The sequence below is a fragment of the Trachurus trachurus genome (genome assembly GCF_905171665.1).
Source record: "Trachurus trachurus genome assembly, chromosome: 23".
Taxonomy (NCBI): Eukaryota; Metazoa; Chordata; class Actinopteri; order Carangiformes; family Carangidae; genus Trachurus; species Trachurus trachurus.
Window position 1 is genome coordinate 3828528 of NC_139912.1, and position 18175 is coordinate 3846702.

Here is an 18175-nt window from a genome sequence, read left to right on the forward strand (position 1 = left end):
CAGACGGACCGGAAGCAGCGTGAGGTTACAGACGTCTATGCAGAAAGTGTTGCACCTGGTGAGTTTGTTTCTATGAAGCTTTTTTTCTTTCATCTCTTCATTCTCTTTATCTATAATGAAACTCTGTCTTATTGACTCGGAGCTCCACCGACTCTCCAGCCGCTCTCTCCCCGAGAAACACGCACCGAACCCCGGGGGAGAAACAGTGGATTTGTCGGGGGTCGATTCGAGTCTGGAGGATCTGGTGGCGGGAGAGAGAGAGAATAACCCGAACTAACCAACCTCCATTAAAAAAAAAAAATCAATTTATTATAATCGCTGCTTTTATTATCGATTAATACGGGAGTCATCTAATAGTAAAAATCAATAAATTCACCTGATAACACTCAGAACTGATAGATATCACAGTCAATAATCAGGCTGGATCAATGAATAGGACTCAGACAATATTTACACACAAGTTGGTCTAGGGACTTTCAAAATAAAAGCAAAATTAGTGTTATGTAAATGTTTTTAAGAAGCTCTTAATTTGGTAAAAAAAAAAAAAAATGATGCAACTCACCTGAAACTGTAACTAAACATTCTTTTCTATGTTTTATGTTTTATTTCTTACTAAATTGGTTGTGTAAAACTAAAGCTGACCTGCGTCACCTCTTCTGTTATTTGTTTTGCTGTAAGAAAACTATGAGACTAAGAGAAGAAAGTGTGCAGGAGTTTCTTCTCTTTCTGAAAACCTGTGTGCAAAAGTTTTCCATGTAAGAAAACTATGAAAATCTTAATTTTAATTTATCACAACGTAGAATTTGGTTTACCACCAGGATGTAATTAGAAGCAGGAAATCTGATTATTATTCAAAGTTTGAGGTAAATTGTTGAACTGAAAATGTGATAAAAAGAGTTTGACCTTCAGTTTTATGAATGGAGAGTAAAACTCTTCTCCTCTGTGTCCGTCAGAGTCCTGAGCTGCTGTTTGTTCATCGTTTGACAAGATGTTGAGAAGCGCCTCGGCTCAGGTGAGTAACACAAACACACTCATCTCACTGCATTGAGTTTAATCTCATTTAACCCTTTACCTACTCCTCATTTAGACATATTTTGTTGTTATGGCTATACAACTTGAATTTTTAAAAGCTGGTAAATGATTATTGCACATCTTTTTAGGCTTTTAGTGAGGGAGTGAAGTTCTGCTTTGACATTTGAAATGGGAAACTACACATGTTAAGAATCAGTCTTAGTAATATAGTGATAGAAGTGCAAAACCAAACTATACACAATAGGTGAAAAGACACAAAATAAATGTGATTTTGCAAAAAAAAAAAGTTGCACAAAAATGAAACGATTCAGAAATGAGCTGCAGTTTTATCAGTTTGTTGCTGACACTTAGAAAGTATTTATTAGGTTGTAAGTAGAAATAAAGCAAAGTTAATCTAATATATTTCTGTTTGTTTTGTTACGTCTTGTGTTTCCTCAGCTCTTCAGACAGGTGGTGAGACACCAGAGCACAGACGCCAGCCTCATCCTGGAGAGATGTAAGAAACACAAGGAGTTAAAGGGATAGTTCAACATTTTTGGCAAATTGGCCCATTGCCATAATCCCTATAGTCATAGCAAGGCAAGGCAAGGCAAGGCAAGGCAAGGCAATTTTATTTGTATAGCCCGTTTTTACAAACAGTTTGTCTCAAAGGGCTTTACATGGCATCGTAACAACATCCTCTGTCCTTAGACCCTCACATCGACTGAGGAAAAACTCCATGGAAACCCTTTTAACAGGGAAAAACAGGAGAAACCTCAGGGTGAGCAACAGAGGAGGGATCCCTCACCCAGGACGGACAGACGTGCAATAGATGTTGTTACAGACAAGAAAACAGTTTACAGTTTGTCACAGAATGTGCGGAATATGGAAATGTTAGCAGGGGTTAATGAAGGCAGTCTCTAGTGAGGGGAGGGGGGGGGGGCAGGGAGAGCCGGTCAGCTCGATGGGAGGACTGGGTGGTAGACTGGACCATGGGAAGGGAGGGGAGGCCGGTCTAACGGCAGGGGAAGGGGTGGGAGGGGGGGCGATGCAGGCGGCGGCTGGTGCAGAGAGATGGAGCTCCGGTGGATCTGCGGAAACACAGAGAGAGAGTGCGAGACACCAAGGCCAAACTACAAAGTACAACAGAAAATGACAACAGAAAATGACAGTTCAAAAATATACTGAGGAGAGGAGGGGAGGGGAGAGGAGAGGAGAGGAGAGGAGAGGAGAGGAGAGGAGAGGAGAGGAGGGGAGGGGAGGGGAGGGGAGGGGAGGGGAGGGGAGAGGAGAGGAGAGGAGAGGAGAGGAGAGGAGAGGAGAGGAGAGGAGGGGAGGGGAGGGGAGGGGAGGGGAGGGGAGAGGAGAGGAGAGGAGAGGAGAGGAGAGGAGAGGAGAGGAGAGGAGAGGAGGGGAAAGGAGAGGGCTCTGTGTAACCAGATGTGTCCCCAGCAGTCTAAGCCTATAGCAGCATAGCTATAAAATGGTTCAGAGCTACCTGAACCAGCCCTAACTAAAAGCCCTGTCATAGAGGAAGGTCTTAAGTCTAGACTTAAATGTAGTTAGAGTGTCTGCCTCTTTGACCCATGGAGAGAGCTGGTTCCACAGTAAAGGAGCCCGGTAACTGAAGGCTCTACCTCCCAGTCTGTTTTTAGAGATACTGGGAGTCACTAACAGACCTGCGTTCTGGGAGCGGAGTGCTCTGGTAGGACAGTAAGGAATGATTAGTTCTTTCAGATAGGTTGGAGCTTTATCGTTAAGAGCCTTATAAGTCAGCAGAAGGATTTTGAAGTCTATTCTAAATCCTACAGGAAGCCAGTGGAGAGAAGCTAAGGTGGGAGAGATGTGCTCTCTCTTCCTAACTCCTGTCAAAACTCTCGCTGCGGCATTCTGGACCAGCTGGAGACTCTTTAGAGAGTTTTTCGGACATCCTGACAGGAGAGAGTTGCAGTAGTCTAGCCTAGAAGTGATAAATGCATGCACCAGTTTCTCAGCATCACTCTGGGAGAGAATATTCCTAATCTTAGTGATACTGCGCAGATGGAAGAAGGCGGTCCTAGTCACATGTTTTATGTGGGAGCTGAAGGAAAGGTCCTGGTCAAAAATGACTCCAAGGTTCCGCGCGGTTGTACTCGGGGTCAGGGTGATGCCATCTAGAGTAGCGATCTGATCAGAGAAAGTGTCCCTGAGATGTTTAGGTCCAAACACAATGACCTCAGTTTTATCTGAATTCAGTAGCAAGAAGTTAGAGGACATCCAGGATCTAATGTCTTTCAGACAGTCTTGCAGATTGATGAGCCGGCTTCTGTCATCTGGCTCCATGGACAAGTAGAGTTGCGTATCATCCGCATAACAGTGAAAATTGATTGAATGCTTCCGGATGATGCCACCTAATGGGAGCATGTAAAGAATGAAGAGGATTGGCCCTAAGACTGAACCCTGCGGTACACCATGCGTAACTCTGCTATACTCTGAATGGTCGTTATTAACATTAACAAATTGAAACCTGTCAGATAAGTATGACTTAAACCATTTCAGGGCGGGCCCTTTAATCCCAATTTCATGATCTAGTCTCTGCAGCAGGATGCTGTGGTCGATGGTGTCGAATGCAGCACTGAGGTCCAAAAGTACAAGAACAGAGACGAGACCTCTGTCTGAAGCTATAAGAAGATCATTAGAGACTTTGACAAGTGCTGTTTCAGTGCTATGGTGTTCTCTGAATCCAGATTGGAAAGCTTCAAAGAGCTTGTTGCTGTGCAGATGTTCATGTAGCTGCTCCAGGACAATCTTCTCAAGGATCTTAGAGATGTAAGGAAGGTTGGATATAGGCCGATAGTTGGCGAGGACATCTGGGTCAAGAGAAGGTTTTTTAAGTAAAGGGTTAATGACAGCCACCTTGAAGGCCTGTGGCACGTAGCCTGTGGCTAAGGAAAGATTGATTTGGTTCAGAAAAGAAATGTTAATTAAGGGAAAGACATCCTTAAGTAGTCTTGTCGGGACTGGATCCAGCAGACATGTGGCTGACTTGGAAGAAGTAATTGCAGAAGTTAAGTCTGACAGGTCGATGGGAGAGAAGCTGTCCAAGTGTGTACCAAGTCTGGGAGGTGCTTCTATAGGTACCGTAATCTGTGGTCCATTACTAGCAATTTTCGTTCTAATATTAACTATCTTTTCGGTAAAGAAAGTTAGGAAGTCGTTACTGCTGAGAGTTGGAGGGATGGATGGCTCAACGACACTATGGTTCTTGGTTAGCCTGGCCACAGTGTTGAAAAGGAACCTGGGGTTGTTCTTATTCTTTTCTATTAAAGATGAATAGTAATTGCTTCTAGCATTACGGAGTTCTTTTTTATAAGAAGCAGTAGGTTTGTTACCTTTAATTGTTGGTGCAAGCTATTTTTAGAACGGCGGAGCAGAGCCGTGAGCTGCTTAGAGCTACGCTACGGAGGCTCATGGGATTTCTTGGTTTCCCTCATCAAACTCATCAAATACACAATCCAACAACTCCACAACGCTCTGGTGGACAAGTTGTGACCTGCACATTCACCACGCTATGAGATAATAACACAACGTTACCACACAGAGTTGTTTTAGAGGGAAATTCATGCAAAACTGCTGATGCGCGTTGCCTTCAGGGACAGTTTGAGTTTGAGTTGTTCGATTGTGTATTTGATGAGTTGGATGAGGGAAACCAAAGAAATCCCAAGAAATCCCATGAGCCTCCGTAGCGTAGCTCTGAGCAGCTCACGGCTCTGCTCCGCCGTTCTAAAAACAGCTTGCACCGACAATTAAAGGTAACAAACCTACTGCTATGACTATAGGGATTATGGCAATGGACCAATTTGCCAAAATGTTGAACTATCCCTTTAAGTTTTACAGCGTTTATACGTTTTAAAAGGTCAAACAAGATAAAAATAACTCTGTGTGTGTGTTTGTGTGTTTGTGTCGCAGCGATAAACCGTGTGCAGCTGTTGGGTCGGGTCGGTCAAGATCCCGTGATGAGACAGGTTGAAGGTCGTAACCCGGTGACCATCTTCTCCATGGCAACCAACGAGATGTGGCGCTCAGGCGACGGAGAGATGAGCTCGACAGGTTGGAAGATGTGATGATGAACATTATTTATTACACATTTTATTATGGATAATGTGTTTAAAGCAGCGTTCGCTCTTCAGTCAAACCACCGTCACTTTATTCAGCGTCTCAAGGTTTCGACTGCAGCGCTTTTCTTTTTTTATTATTATTTTAATTCTAATCTGACATCCCAGTGTCAGAGTTTCCTGCTGGTGAAGGTTTGTGGATGTAAATAAGTCAACACACGTCCTGTTGCTGTGTTTTCCATTTTTATAGTTCGAAATTAGAAATTAGTTCGGAATAAACCTTTAAAAACACATTCAATCATAATCAAAGGAAACTTATTATTGTTCGTGTGAATGAGGAAAAAGTCAAAAGTCAGGTTTTAGTTTGACTGTAGCTTTATGTTTAGTCAAATAATAATAATAAGTAATGAACTTTTTTTTATTTAGTATTTTCGGTTTATTGGGGAAAAAAAAGCTGTTAAGAAACATTTTAATATTCATAATCATTTTAATGAACTTTATTGTAAAACAGTTTTACAAAGTGCTTCACAACAATTTGCTCGACATAAGAGAAACTTATAAAACATTTTGATAAAAGTTTGTTTTCATAAGTGGAGCAAACATGAAGGACAGGGGAAAATTGTTAGAGCTCAGAAAAAAATCATTTTGGTTTTAATTTATGCAGCTAAATAAATAAATAAATAAAATAAAATCAGATATTTAGAGATGTTCGCATCATAGGAGTTCCTGTAGTGTTCGTTCATCTGCTTCCTGTCCGTGTAAACGCCGTTTTCTGCCACTAGAGGTCGACGTTGGTCCCTGAACTGAACACACAGGGGTAGAAACATCTGTCCAGCTGTTGGAGCTGAAGGAGGATGATGATGATGATGCATTGTATTGTGTCTACATATACATATGTATCTCAATTTCATACAATGGTGTGTACATAATACATTTATGTATACAAACTTTGTGCAATATTGGACACACATCTGCATGTGCAACCGTGTGCTATGGGATGGTGCAGTTTAAGTCGATCCTGCACTTTATTGGGGCATCGTGCAATCAAATTAAATTCAATCTTGCACTTATGCACTCGTCACTTTAGCAAACAGCACTTTAGCACATAGCACTTTAACTAGCACTGTAGCACTTTATAACTTCTCAGTAATCTCTTGGTCCCCTTACCCACTCTTTTAACCGTCTATGGTCAGTTAACTGCTGGTTTATGTCGTTCATATATGTTTCGTGTAAGATGTCAAGGTGTTTTATTGTCCTAGTCCTGCCTCTTGCCTCTTGCCTCTTGGCCTTTTATCGCCATTGTTGTTTATCTCTAACATCAACCTGCCAATGGGACTGGGGATGGAAATTAGCCACTGGGCTACAATCCCACATATTTACATGTCAGTGTCCATCAATATGTACTGTTCCCATTTTTTTTTTAAATAAATCTGAAATCTGAAATGCTTCCTGTCTCCAGGTGACATCAGTCAGAAGACGACGTGGCACCGAGTGTCGGTGTTCAAGCCCGGGCTCAGAGACGTGGCCTATCAGTACGTCAAGAAGGGGTGCGTACGACGAGACGAGCCAATCAGATCGCTCCGCTGCTTCTACCTCTGTTTTTAGTTTGATTTTAACTAGATTTTAGTTTCTCAGTGCGATTGTTGAGCTTTATTCACCACATTTAATTAATTAATTTTACAAAAACACTTAAAGCGAAATGATTTTATTTTATTGGATGGATTTATTATTTGATACCAAGACGTTATAGAACATTTTTGGTTCATTATCACATCATTGTTTCACAAAAATGATCAATTAACTTTTGTTTTTCCTCTATTTGTTGTGATAAATCTCTGTATTTTTAGTTTTTTTTTTTTAATTTACCGACTTTAAAGATATAAAAGATTCACATATACAGGATATAATGAACAAAAAAATAAGTAAATAGCATTTTTTTCAGTGTGTGATACAGTTATAGACAGATCTATATTACAGTTCGTGTTCGTCCATCGAGCATTGACGGTTAAATTAAATAAGTTTAAAATTCAAACAGGTTTTCAAAATAATAAGTAATTAAAGCAGATATCAGTGGAATGTTTTTGTTAATATAAGTCCTAAATAGTCCTATTTTCCGTCAGCAATCACTTACATGAAGTATTTCAGCCTAAACACGAGTCTCTCCGTCACTCTGCTCTGCTGTAACCCGAGGAGAAAATTTTCCTTGTGGGATACAAGTGTTATCCAATGAGGAGAGAGAACGGCATGAAGGGCTGTGTGTGCAGCCAAGGGATGCGCGTGAATGTGGTGACGTAGCACGAGGACCAATTGATGCCTGACAAGGGCGGGGGCTGCTAACTCATGGTGCGTTCAAAGAAACTCGTACTTTGTGTTTTTCCTTCCTGTGAAGTCATACCAGTTCGATCTGGTACGAGTTCACGGGTCGGAAGTTACGAGTGGCCGTTATAGGGAACTTTCACAGACAACAGGATGGTAAAAACACGAGCTACGGGTTACCTGGAACGCTACCAAGTCGTAGTTGTGACTTGAAGCTGTAACTTACGGTTTCAAAAGCCTGCCTTGAACGCAGCATTAGCCGAAACGGCCGTGAAGCTGATATCTGCTTTAATTTCTAAATCTTCTTAAAAAAAATCTTAAAATCTCATCTTCACCTGTAAATCACAGAGTCAGTTTTTAGGATTAAACCCTTTGAGCTCATGTAAAAAAAATCTCTTTTAATGAGCAGAGCTGTGAAAATAAAATCAATAGAGGCTTTTATTTTGAAAGTTTTCACTGTGTTTCAGGTCCAGGATCCTGGTGGAGGGGAAATTGGACTACGGAGAGTACGTGGACAAGAACCAGGTCCGACGACAGGCCACCACCATCATCGCAGGTGAGACACACACACACACAAACACACACACACACACACACACACACAAACACACACTACTCTGCACAACAACAACTACCTTTTTCTTCTTTTTCTCTTCCAGACAACATCGTCTTCCTGAGCGACAACGTGCGGGAAAGAACCTGAGGACGTTTTATTCTGTGACGACAACGACAGCAACACAACTTCTTCTTTTTTTGTATCTTCTTGTTTGTTCATAAAAAGACTGAGACCCTGAACGCATCACGGCGAGGAACTGAGAGATCATGTTTGACTGTGGCGCCTCCTGCTGGTGGGAACGACTAAAATAATGTTGACGGCGAGTTAAAGAGACGACGGTTTGATGATGATGATGATGATGATGATGATGATGATGATGATGATGTTGAACCGTCCACACGATTTGGAAACTGATCTCCAATCAGAAGCAGGAAGTTTGTAAAGTTGTAGTTTCTCAGAGTGAAAAGTCGTGAATCAGGAAAACACAAACATTATTACATTATTATTATTATTTTTCTTTTTATTATTTCTTTTAAACTGATCGGTTCATTTTTTTCTAAAAGTCAAATCTTTAGAAAGATGTAGCCTAAAAAAAACAGTTTGATGCACTAAGACGACATCAAAACCAAAGTGTCTGTGTGTGAACCTGGTAGAGGCCTTTTGATTATTGATTATTGATCCACAGTGACTGTTCTTTTCTTCACCTCAAGGTTAAAAAAAAAAAAAGAGAAAAGTTCAGACTACAGGAACAGCCGAGGGTCAAAAAAGAGGCGACTGATTGTCAAATTAACATGAAGCACTTCAGCAACTCCCTGAATGATTCAAACAGTTTTTCTTTTTTTTTCCACCCGTTTCATTTCTTCTAGTTTATTATTTCATTATCATCTGTAGTTTTTTATTATTTTCCCTCCCTGTCGTCATTTTTTCTTCCTCTCAGTTTATTTCTCTGTAACGGTTCATTAATACACAGTTTATCCCCCAATGTTTCTGTCTTTATTCACATATAAAACTGTTTAAATTAGGAAAAAAAGAGAAAAATCTGAAGTTAATCATTAAAAACCACCTTTAAAATATAATTAATAACTATAACTGTGGCGTGAACCAGCTTAGTGATGACTAGAGTGCACGCCCAGACTAGCCAGCAGAGGGCGCTGCTAGAATGTTTGTTATGTTGTCAACCTGCCCTTCTTCAGTGATTAATAAACAAGCACACAGTTGATGCTAAGCAAGCTCGCCTCCGTCCGTATCTAAAAGTGATACACAACACTTCACATGGTGTCAGAAGTGAACACGGCAGCGTTTTGAAACAGTTTGTCGGAGATTAGCAGCTGAAGATGGCAAAGTTTTCGGCGCCGGAGCAGTTCGACTTCGCCAAGCCGGAGGAATGGCCGAACTGGAAGCAACGCTTTCTGAGGTACCGGGTCGCAACGAAGCTTGCTAATGAGTCTGCCGACATACAAGTGAGTGCGCTGATATACTCCATGGGCCCAGAAGCGGAACAAGTGTACAAGTCATTTAACTTGATGGAGGAAGACGGAGCTGAGGATTTTGATCATGTATTGTGTCTTTTTGAGGAGCACTTTGTGCCGAAGAGAAACGTAATTTTCGAGCGAGCACGTTTCCACTCGCGGACCCAGGGGGCAGACGAGACTATTGAACAATACTTGAGGCATCTGTACGAGCTCGCTGCTCATTGTGACTTTTATGAGAAAGAAGAAGAGATACGTGACAGGCTCGTCATAGGAATCAGAGACAAAGATCTTTCACTCAAACTGCAGATGACCAGTGATCTCACATTAAAGAAAGCCGCGGACATGGCCAGGCATTCTGAGTTAGTGAAGCTCCAGAACAGTGAGACCGGTGCAGCAGGACATGCTGATGAAGTGAAAACAAAGCCATATAAAAGTAAGTGGACAAACAAAGTCACAGGAGCTAAAAGTTGGCATAATGCAAATGACAGAAGGAAATGTGGCAGGTGTGGACGCACTCATAAAAAAGAACAGTGCCCAGCAAAAGATAAAGAATGTAATAAATGCCACAAAATTGGCCATTTTGCTGCCCAATGCAGAACCAAACAAATCCAAGAAGTGATTGAGGAGATCGACAGCTTATTCTTAGGCTCCATAAATGAGACTGTTAATCAGAGCAGAACAGCAGTGGATGAAGTCATCACAGACACAGAGCCACCATGGCGAACCACGATAGTGATGTGTAGGACTGCAGTCAACTTCAAGATTGATTCTGGTGCAGACACCACCATAATAAATGAAGCAACCTACAACCGACTTCGTGAAAGGCCAAAGCTGAGACCAGTCACATCAAAACTGGACAGTCCAGGAGGAAAAGTGGACCACGAGGGACAGTTTCTGGCCAAAATAAAGGTAACAAAAGGAAAAGTAACTAAAGACTGTTTTTTCAGAGTGATAGTGGCAAAGTCAACATGTGACAATTTACTGAGCAGATCAGTGGCAGCTTACCTGGGCTTGATACAGCACATTGGAGAAGTGGGTGTGTATGGAGAGTTGGGACTGCTTAAAGGGGATCCTGTGAAAATAGTCCTTAAAGAAAACGCACAGCCATACAGTGTTGCAGCACCCCGCCGTATACCCATTCCACTCCTTCCAAGAGTTGAGGAGGAGTTAAAGCGGATGGAGGAGAATGGCATTATTGAGAGTGTGACGGAGCCAACAGAATGGGTCTCGCCTATGGTGCCAGTGCTCAAGCCAACTGGAAAAGTAAGGATTTGTGTAGGACTTACTAAGCTGAATGAAAATGTAAAAAGAGAAAAGTTTGTCCTACCCACTGTTGACAGCATTCTGCACAAATTAGCTGGAAGCTCAGTCTACACCACATTGGATGCAGCCAGTGGATTTTGGCAAATAGCCCTGGACGAAGAGAGTTCAAAGTTGACCACATTCATAACTCCAAAAGGTCGCTATTGCTTTAAACGGCTCCCCTTTGGAATAACGTCCGCGCCAGAGATATTCCAGAGGAAAATGCAAGAACTGTTGCAGGACCATGAAGGAACAGTGGTCTACATGGACGATATTCTAGTATTCGGAGCCTCAATGGAAGAACATGACCGCAATCTAGGAAAAGTCATGGAAACCATCCGCAGGTCGGGTTTGAAGCTGAATCGCCAGAAGTGTAAGTTAAGACAGAGCTCACTTCACTTTTTAGGCCATGTTATCAGCCAGGATGGCATTGCTCCGAGCCCACAGAGAGTTTCCGCCATCACTGCACTGGAAAAACCCAACAATGTGTCTGAACTGAAACGAATACTAGGTATGGTAAACTACGTTGGCAGATACATACCTCATTTGTCAGACACTCTGCATCCTCTTAATGAACTGTTGAAAACAAGTGTGACATGGATGTGGGGCCCTCAGCAAGAGGAAGCTTTCAGGAAGGTTAAAACATTGATATCTTCTGCTCCTGTTCTCCAGTACTTCGACCCAAAGAGGCCAACTGTAGTAGGAGCTGACGCATCCAGTTATGGACTTGGAGGCGTACTGCTGCAGGATCATGGAGGTAAACTCAAACCTGTAGCATACTGCTCTCGAACACTCACCGAAGCAGAGAAAAAATACGCACAGATAGAGAAGGAATGTCTCGCTGGCGTGTGGGCTTCAGAGAGATTCTATCTTTATTTGTGTGGTTTAGAGAGCTACAGACTATTGACTGACCATAAACCTCTAGTAACGCTCATCAATCACAGAGACCTTGATAGAGCACCGTTAAGATGTCAGCGACTTCTTATTCGTCTCATGAAGTTTAACCCCGTCGCTGAGTATGTCCCAGGCAAGAACCTGGTTGTGCCAGACACCCTCTCAAGGCACCCGCAGTCCAAAGTGGATGACAATGGACTACATGAGGACGTCCAAGCATACGTGGATGCTGTGGAAAAGCAGGAGAGACACAAACCAGTGTTAGAGCGCATCAAAGTGGAAACTGAAAAAGATGACTCCCTGCAGTTTGTAAAACAATACATCATGACAGGGTGGCCACAACATGAGAGAAATGTCTCCAAGCTTGCTGCAGACTATTTCAGAGAGAGAGGTAGTCTGAGTGAACAAAATGGATTGCTGAAGAGAGGAAACCAGATAGTGATTCCACTAACATTAAGATCCGAGATGTTGGAAAAGATCCACCACGGGCATCTAGGTCTGAACAAATGTCGAGAGAGATACAGAGACGCCGTTTGGTGGCCGAAGATCAGCCAAGCAGTGAAGGATAAGGTGCTATCATGCTCTCATTGCAACGAACACAAACCAAGTCAGCACCGTGAACCGCTCATCACAACACCACTGCCTGAGCTCCCTTGGCAAAAACTTGCAGCTGACTTGTGTGAGTTTAAAGGAAAGAACTTCCTAGTAGTTATGGACTACTACTCAAGGTGGCTGGAGATACTGAGCCTCACAAGGACCACAAGTGAAGCTGTGGTGAGTAAGCTACTGAGCATATTCACACGGTTTGGAATTCCAGAAGAACTGATTACTGATAATGGCCCTCAGTTTGTCTCTCAGCAGTTCAAGGATTTCATGTCCAAATATGACATACAGCACACAACGTCAAGCCCGTACTACCCTCAGGCTAACGGCCTCGCCGAGCGTGCAGTTCGCACAGCCAAAAGCATCATGAAACAACCAGACCCTCAGCTAGCTCTTCTGAGTTACAGAGACACAGCCACTGAACCAACCAAAGAGAGTCCAGCTAGACTTCTTATGGGAAGGAGACTACGGACCACCGTCCCAAAGCTCAACCACCTGTTGAGGCCAGCTTGGCCTGATTTGTCCATCGTCAGGCAGAACGACGCCAAGGCCAAAAGAGCCTACGAAAGTGCCTACAACAGGAGATATTCAGCAAGACCGCTTCCTGCTGTGGAGGTGGGGGACAGGGTGCGTCTCAAAACTGACATTGAGAAAGAATGGAGCCAGACCGGGGTCATACAGGCCGCAAGTTCAACACCACGGTCATTTGTTGTGAAAATGCCTGGAGGAGAAACCACCAGACGAAACCGCAGGCAATTGCAGATTGTGAACAAAGAACTTAATGAGACTCTACCAGGATCAAACTCAACATCACCAGACAGCAGTGTTGTCACTCAGGATGTCCCTGGTCCTGCTGGTTTTGACTCAGAGACTGCTACAGACACACAGACACCCAGAGTCAAGGTGACACGCTCTGGACGGGTTGTGAAACCTGTTGTCAAGTTAACTCTTTAGTTAGTAGGAAGGGAAGCAAGACGGGGCAGAATAAACCCCCTTTCCCATTCCACCAGGGAGTGGTAGTCCACCCACTACCCTGTAGTTTAGAAATGTTCTTTCTATTCTATTTGCATTGCTGATTTGTTCTTGTTTAAGAATTTCAGATGTGAAAAAAAAGAGAATCAATATATAAGATTGATATAACAGCATTTGTTTATCACCTGAAAAGGGGAAGTTGTTAATTTAATGGATTATAAATGCATAGTTACATTTGACATGTTTTGACAGTAAAGTTAAAGTTCAAAATTCACAAAATAGCTAAGGTTACTCCTGTGAATTTAAAAGGGGGAGATGTGGCGTGAACCAGCTTAGTGATGACTAGAGTGCACGCCCAGACTAGCCAGCAGAGGGCGCTGCTAGAATGTTTGTTATGTTGTCAACCTGCCCTTCTTCAGTGATTAATAAACAAGCACACAGTTGATGCTAAGCAAGCTCGCCTCCGTCCGTATCTAAAAGTGATACACAACACTTCACAATAACGACAGATTTTTTGCATTAAAACTCATTAAAACGTGTTTTTTACGTGTATTTAACTCATTTCTGACTCGTTTTTTTTTAAATGCCCACACTGCCGCGCGCTGATTGGCTGTTTCCCTGACAACAAGGGCGGGCTTTTACACCAAAGGGATTCTTGGCCTTAAGTGATTGGTCGCAGGAATTCGTTAACTGTTTCCTGATTGGTCGCTTCAGTTGTCAGTTAAAAGCGCGGGAGGGCTCAGACCATAGACTGTAAAAAGGCTCAGACCGGGCTTTAAAACCGAGGAGCGCTCTGATTGGTCGGTGAGAACCTTAGTGGGCGGGGCCACGCGGAGCAGAGCAGAGAAACCTGTGGATTCAGTTTTGAAGGAGACCGGAAGTACGGACTTAAAAAATAAAAGCTTGGACAATAAATTATTTAAAAACTGAATAAAAGAGCTGTGAAAAGTTTTCTTTTCAGTAAACACAAACTTTATTCCATTTTGTTTTAAACATGTGAATAAAAAGCTCAGATTAACTTTATTAACATTTATTTTTTTAAACGTTTCTTCCAGTAGGCTATTTTCTGTTTTGACCATTTTCTCTAATACAGTGTATGGTTTTAAGTTTTTTTTTTACCTTGACCTTTACCCTGTGTGGAGCAAAACAGTAAATAAGTTGATACTCTTTAAAAGTATTTATCATTTATCATAGAAAATATCTTCATGTTATATCCTGATTTTTTTTCTTCAGTAGGCTATCATAAAAAATAGAGATGAAAGCTGAATAAAAACACAGATTATTAAAAAAAAATAGAATAGTAATTTATTAATCCTTTGCAGGAAATTATTGTGTCACAGCAGCTCCAATAGAATAGAAAACAAAACAAAACAGAGATACGATAATTGGGAGAATGAAATAACGTAGGCTAGCAAATATATTTTAAGGATACAGTAACAAAAAAAATGTATAGAATTATAATGAGACATAAAACATATTTTCAGTAATTCAGTTAGTGCAGTTACAGTATAATAACTCATTAAAGTATAAGTGTGCAAACAGCAGTGAATTCAGAGGGAATACATGAGGAATGTGAGCTTTATTTTGAAATGAGTAACCGGAAGCTCGTGTTTCTCTCTGTGTGTTTTTGACACAGTGTGACAAACAGCTGGAAGAAATGAATCAGAGTGTAACTACGCATTTAACTCCAGATGTGTTGAACTGGACCGGATAAATATATATAAGTGATAACAAACCGACCAGAAGCATCAAACCTAATTGATTATTGATTAATTATTGGGTCTTATTATGGTATTTACTGCTTTTTCTCTGTGTGTATGTAGGCTATGTGTGTGTCAGTGGCTCCGCCCACATTCCTGTGTGTCTGAGGAGGAGGAAGAGGAGGAGGAGGAGGAAAGAAAAAGGAGAGAGAGGCAGCAGAGTCCTGAGAGAGGAGCAGAGCCGCAGAGGAGATGATAATACACAACAATAACAACACAAACCACCACAATAACAACACACATCCAGACTCACTCTCACTCTCACCGTGAAGCCGTCGGACTCGCTCCCTCTTTGGAAAGAAGTTGTCGGAACTTTTCTTTTTTTTTTCTCTCTCCACCACCGGAGTTGTCGCAGGAGTTTAGTCCGAGTTTGAGGCGCCGCCGCCGGGGAAAGGAGACACCGAGACACCGCTGATACTGTGACCGAGAACCAGACACCGAAGGCCGGACACACACACACCGACCGACCGACCGACCGACCATGGAGATCCTGGACAGCAGCGAACCGTTCATGCACTGGGACCGCAACCTGAGCGAGCTGTCCGAGGCCGGAGAGATCGATTCCCTCTACACCAATGTAAGTGATCGATCCGATATTGATTATAGGGAGGAAGGGATGGATGGATGGAGGAGGGAAGGTGATTGGAGTGATCGATCAGGGGCCTGCGCAGCGTCTATAGGACGGAAATAATCAACTTTATCTCACTGTGATGTGGATTTAGTTAGTGTGTGTTAGTGTGTATGCGTGTGTATGTGTGTGTGTGTGTATGCGTGTGTATGTGCGTGTGTAGCCCTTGCTCTCCATTCACAACTTGAGCCTTGGGATCCAGGATGCTGCAACACTTCTTCTTTCACCTCCTTTCACAGTTTTATCTGCTGATTTCAACTCATTTTAACTAAACTGTGTCAAAGCATTGATCAACACATTGACTTATTATATAAAGGATATTTAAATGGTTTAGACACAAAGGAAGGGTCTGAGCTCTGCAGGGATCAATCATCTTTTCCTAATTGATCGTTTTTAGAAAAGAAAAAAAGCTGAAACCATCCACTACAGCTCAAGGTCTTTTAAATTCTCAGTTTTTATTTGATCAAAAGCTTCAAAAACCCTCAAAGATATCCAATTAAAATTCTCTTTTTGACCTTTTAAAGAGAGAAAAGTTCTGCACTTTGAAGAATTCAGAGTTTTTGTTTCATAATTTCAAAGAAAAAAGTTCTAAAAACAAACTTTTTAACAGAGATGTTGAAGTTGCCTCAGTGACTCATGTGAAAGAGCTTTTATTTTGTAAAGTAAAACTCTTTTTTTTTTTCCCCCATGAGTTAAAGTAAAAAGCTGCTGCTGGTCGTCGGGGGTGAATTTCTTTGATGCCTGAGATACTTCAGGTTCCTGCAGCTCTGGAGCCCCCGAGGGTTTTTACCTCTGAGTCACTCACTCCTTCATTTTTTCACCTTTTCACTCGTTCACACTCTTTTTTTTTTTTTTTTTACACTTTTTCACACTTTTTAACAGTTTGCATGAAAACATTCAGCAGTTTGATAAAGATCAGGTTAATAATCCTTAATAACGAGCCTCAGACTCAGCACCCTCCACTAAAAAAAAGGGGCTCCTTCAAAATAAAACGCCCAATGTGCTGCAGATTCCAGACCCACTGAGGGAGGAGGAGGGGTATGTGTGTGGGGGGGGTGGGGGTAGTTTCCAGACAAATGCCTCCTGTTGGATGAATCTCAGTTCACTGAGCTCAGTTTAAACCTCAGCTTTGATTTAAATTATCGGCTAGAAGTAAAACTTTGAACAGTTTTGTGAAATGAAGCTGCAGGAAATAAAAGTGTGAACGTGTCCATGAATAAATGAGAGTAGAAACTGAGTAGAAGTTTATATATAGACAGTGCAGCCGTGCAGAGCGTAATTAACACATTAAAACCTCAGGAATCTGTTTATTCACTTTTTCTACAGTAAATATCAGCTTAAATATTCATTTTTACGCTGATTACGTCTGTAAAAACACCGTTATGGTTTTATTTCTATAAGAAAAACTTCAGATTTGTCTTTTTTAGGTGATTTTCTTGTAGGAAAAAGACAGAAAAGTGTTTGTTTTCTTCAGTCGGCGTCTTTAAAAGCTGAAATTGTTAAGTTTTCCATCAGAAAAGCAGCAGATTCTTCAGTTTGACGCTGAGTTGAGTTTTATTTCTTATATTCTGCTGCTGTGTCTCGAGGGTAAATGCAGAAAAACTTCAGATTTCTCTTCTGTAGATGATTCTTCTTGTGGCTTTATGTTAGGAAAAAGTCAGAAAAGTGTTTGTTTTCTTCAGTCGGCGTCTTTAAAAGCTGAAAATTGTTCAGTTTTCCATCAGAAAAGCAGTATTTATTTTCTTCAGTTTGAGGCTGAAATAACAAGGGAAGTTATTTCAGCTTATTCACGACCACAGAGATGATGAAACCGTGCAAAACTCTGATCCCACGTGCAGATTCAACGTGTTTGTTCACGTAGTTTATTATATATTCTGTCACTGGAGGCAAAGATGCATCGATGAAACACTTTTATGTGCGTCGTTATAGATTATTGATTATTAGATGTTTCTCATGGTGCACGATGATGAGACGGTTTCACCTGTTGATCAGTGGAAACACAGAGAGAGACGAAGCTTCAGTTATGTAACGTCAAGTGAAGTGTGTGGAAGCCATATGTGTGTCTGGGGCCAAGAGGAGTGTGTGTATATGTGTGTGTTTGTGTGTGTGTGAGAGTGAGCCACAGTGTGTGTGTGTGTGTGTGTGTGTGTATGTGTGTGTGTGTAGACGACGGGGGGAGGTTTGGGTTTACAGGGAGAAATCCAGCTGGCTCACAGGACGGGAATCAGACACCACAGAGACCGACTGAGCCCTGAGACTGAGACAATACACACACACACACACACACACACACACACACACACACACATATACACACACACACAGTGGCATTCAGCTGCAGACAGGTAAAGACCTGTGTGTCGTCCTCAGGCTACAGTATTTGCCAGATTCCAGAGCTGCAGCTGCTTCACTTCGCTCCTCTAGCAGCAGGAAAAGCTCCAGTTTTTCACAATAAAAGCCTCAGGAAACTGTTTACTCACTTTTCTACAGTAAATATCTGGTTAAATATTCATTTTTTACACTGATTCACAGTCCAAATGTCTGTAAAATACACTGGTATTGTTTTA

General features: G+C 41.9%; 2 protein-coding genes across 5 annotated transcripts in view; both read left to right on the forward strand.

The window, feature by feature from the left end:
* On the forward strand, positions 1-8950 carry ssbp1 (single-stranded DNA binding protein 1). 2 transcript variants are annotated; one of them, XM_083999593.1, is made up of 7 exons: positions 1-58; positions 954-1012; positions 1471-1528; positions 4960-5100; positions 6565-6652; positions 7889-7977; positions 8081-8950. In XM_083999593.1, the coding sequence occupies exons 2-7, from the start codon at positions 989-991 to the stop codon at positions 8122-8124; spliced, it is 444 nt and encodes a 147-aa protein (XP_083855719.1). In that variant the 5' UTR covers positions 1-58; positions 954-988; the 3' UTR covers positions 8125-8950. The 2 variants fall into 2 exon arrangements, with proteins under 2 accessions (XP_083855719.1, XP_083855720.1); XM_083999594.1 differs by having other exon boundaries at positions 9-66; positions 956-1012.
* A 6192-nt stretch (positions 8951-15142) lies between these two features.
* creb3l2 (cAMP responsive element binding protein 3-like 2) overlaps positions 15143-18175 on the forward strand; it is a 106031-nt gene continuing 102998 nt past the window's right edge. For all 3 annotated transcript variants that reach the window (XR_014596386.1, XM_083999580.1, XM_083999581.1), the window contains exon 1: positions 15143-15557. Coding sequence is in view for 2 of the 3 variants with exons in the window: in XM_083999580.1 (XP_083855706.1) it covers positions 15462-15557 (96 nt within the window). In the remaining variant the exon portion in view is untranslated. The remainder of the gene's footprint in view (positions 15558-18175) is intronic.